Genomic DNA, 1493 nt, shown 5'->3' with positions numbered 1-1493 from the left:
AGCACACTTTCTTCCCGCACGCGCCCCGCGCTACGTCGGGTGAAATGGCGCGTTTGTTTGTTCGCTTGCTTTTCCACCAGCTTTTCAGATCGAGCCGACAGCCCGCACACCAGCCAGCACTGTGTAACACTTCTGCCCTTAATGAATGGGGCGCAAAAAAAAAACGCCCCCAGCACCTTGCATGAAGACCGCCCCGGCGCGGCATACAAAGCTTACGCTTGCGCTTCGGTGCGCCTGCGCGCGCCAGACGTTTAGGCGCCGTGTTCCACCGCCGGCGCCACGCCGTATGAATCAACAAATCAACAAAATTATGCGACAAGAATCTGCACATAAAAAATCAAAAAAAACGAAGAAGCTAAAAGGGAGAACGGGTCGCCTGGCATGCGGGGCCCGCGCTTGCCGTGTTTAATGGGAGTTTCGCCCCTTTTCCTGTATTGGGGCGCTGCTGTAAGGCAAAACCTTTCCAATTCTAGAATATGCCCCGCCATAACTTCCGTGAAAAGTAAATTTCGCACGCCCCCGACTTCCCCCGCTTCGCCCCCTACTAGGCGCTCCCAAAGACAGAACACAATGCCGGGAAACCGCGTCTCTTTCCTTTTACTAAAATACCAACAGTGGGGCTTAAGCAATTTGATGAGGGGCAACCGTTTGCCACACGCAGTGCGCTGCTTCCTGTTGGTCCCTCTTTCTTTTGGGGGTTGGCGCTCTCTGCGTGTATCTCGCGCCCCCCACGCTGCGGCCTACGCCTGGCGGCGCGCGAACCCCACCCCGCACCCCCCTCGCGCGCCGCCTCTGCCGCACGGCTTTTATTCCGGCAGGGTATGGGAAGCTAGGCCCCCGCACCCGGCGCAGTATCGTCGAAACGGGGGTGGCGGGGGGCAAGCCGGGCGTGCTGCTTTAAATCCATCGCCTGGCGTCTGCGGCGGGACGGAAGCACCGTTTCGCCGGCACCTCGTACCCACCGCGCCCGCCCCACAACAGCGGGCGTTTCCCAGCCCCTTCGCCTCAGTAGGGCGCTTCCTCCTGACTCAGCGGCGTCACCGACAACAAAAAAAAAGGGGGCGCGCGTAGTCTGTTGCCGGTCGGTCGCTGTGGCGTGGAGCCGGCGCGTGGCCCAGAAAGGCGCGCCAGGCAGGAAAAGTTTCTGCGCAGCCGCCGCCCAGGTGCGGTGCTGCCATTGTTTCCCATTTTAGCACCTTCAACCTGCCGCGCTTCTTCGCCCGTGCCTCGCTCTGCCTCCTCGCTGGGCGCGCGCGAGGGGCGCCGCCCCCGAAAAAGCAGCGGGGGATCCGGCGGATGCGGAGCCACAAGTTTGAGCTCGCGGAGCCCCCTTTTCGACCTTGCGAAACGCCAGCGTAGGCGCCAAGACGGCGCTGGTGTGTCCGTCGGGCGGGGTCTTCGGGCGGCGAAACGGCGGTGAAGCCAGGCGCGTGGGGCGCCGCCTCGCCCACCGGTGCGGGCGGGCGGCGGTGGCTGAAGNGTGGCGAGCGGCA

The 1493-nt window shown here is 62.9% G+C and overlaps 1 protein-coding gene across 1 annotated transcript, besides 1 other annotated feature; it reads right to left on the bottom strand.

The window, feature by feature from the left end:
• Window positions 1-210: 210 nt before the first annotated feature.
• Window positions 211-240: a microsatellite.
• A 765-nt stretch (window positions 241-1005) lies between these two features.
• TraAM80_10485 (uncharacterized protein) lies at window positions 1006-1493 on the bottom strand (the record flags this gene model as incomplete). Its single annotated transcript, XM_029387101.1, has 1 exon — window positions 1006-1493. A coding segment is annotated over one exon (488 nt), but the record flags the coding sequence as incomplete, so codon positions are not given.

This window comes from Trypanosoma rangeli (assembly GCF_003719475.1).
Source record: "Trypanosoma rangeli strain AM80 chromosome Unknown Tra_15.4_contig_00999, whole genome shotgun sequence".
NCBI lineage: Eukaryota > Euglenozoa > Kinetoplastea > Trypanosomatida > Trypanosomatidae > Trypanosoma > Trypanosoma rangeli.
This window is presented reverse-complemented; position numbering and strand designations above follow the sequence as displayed.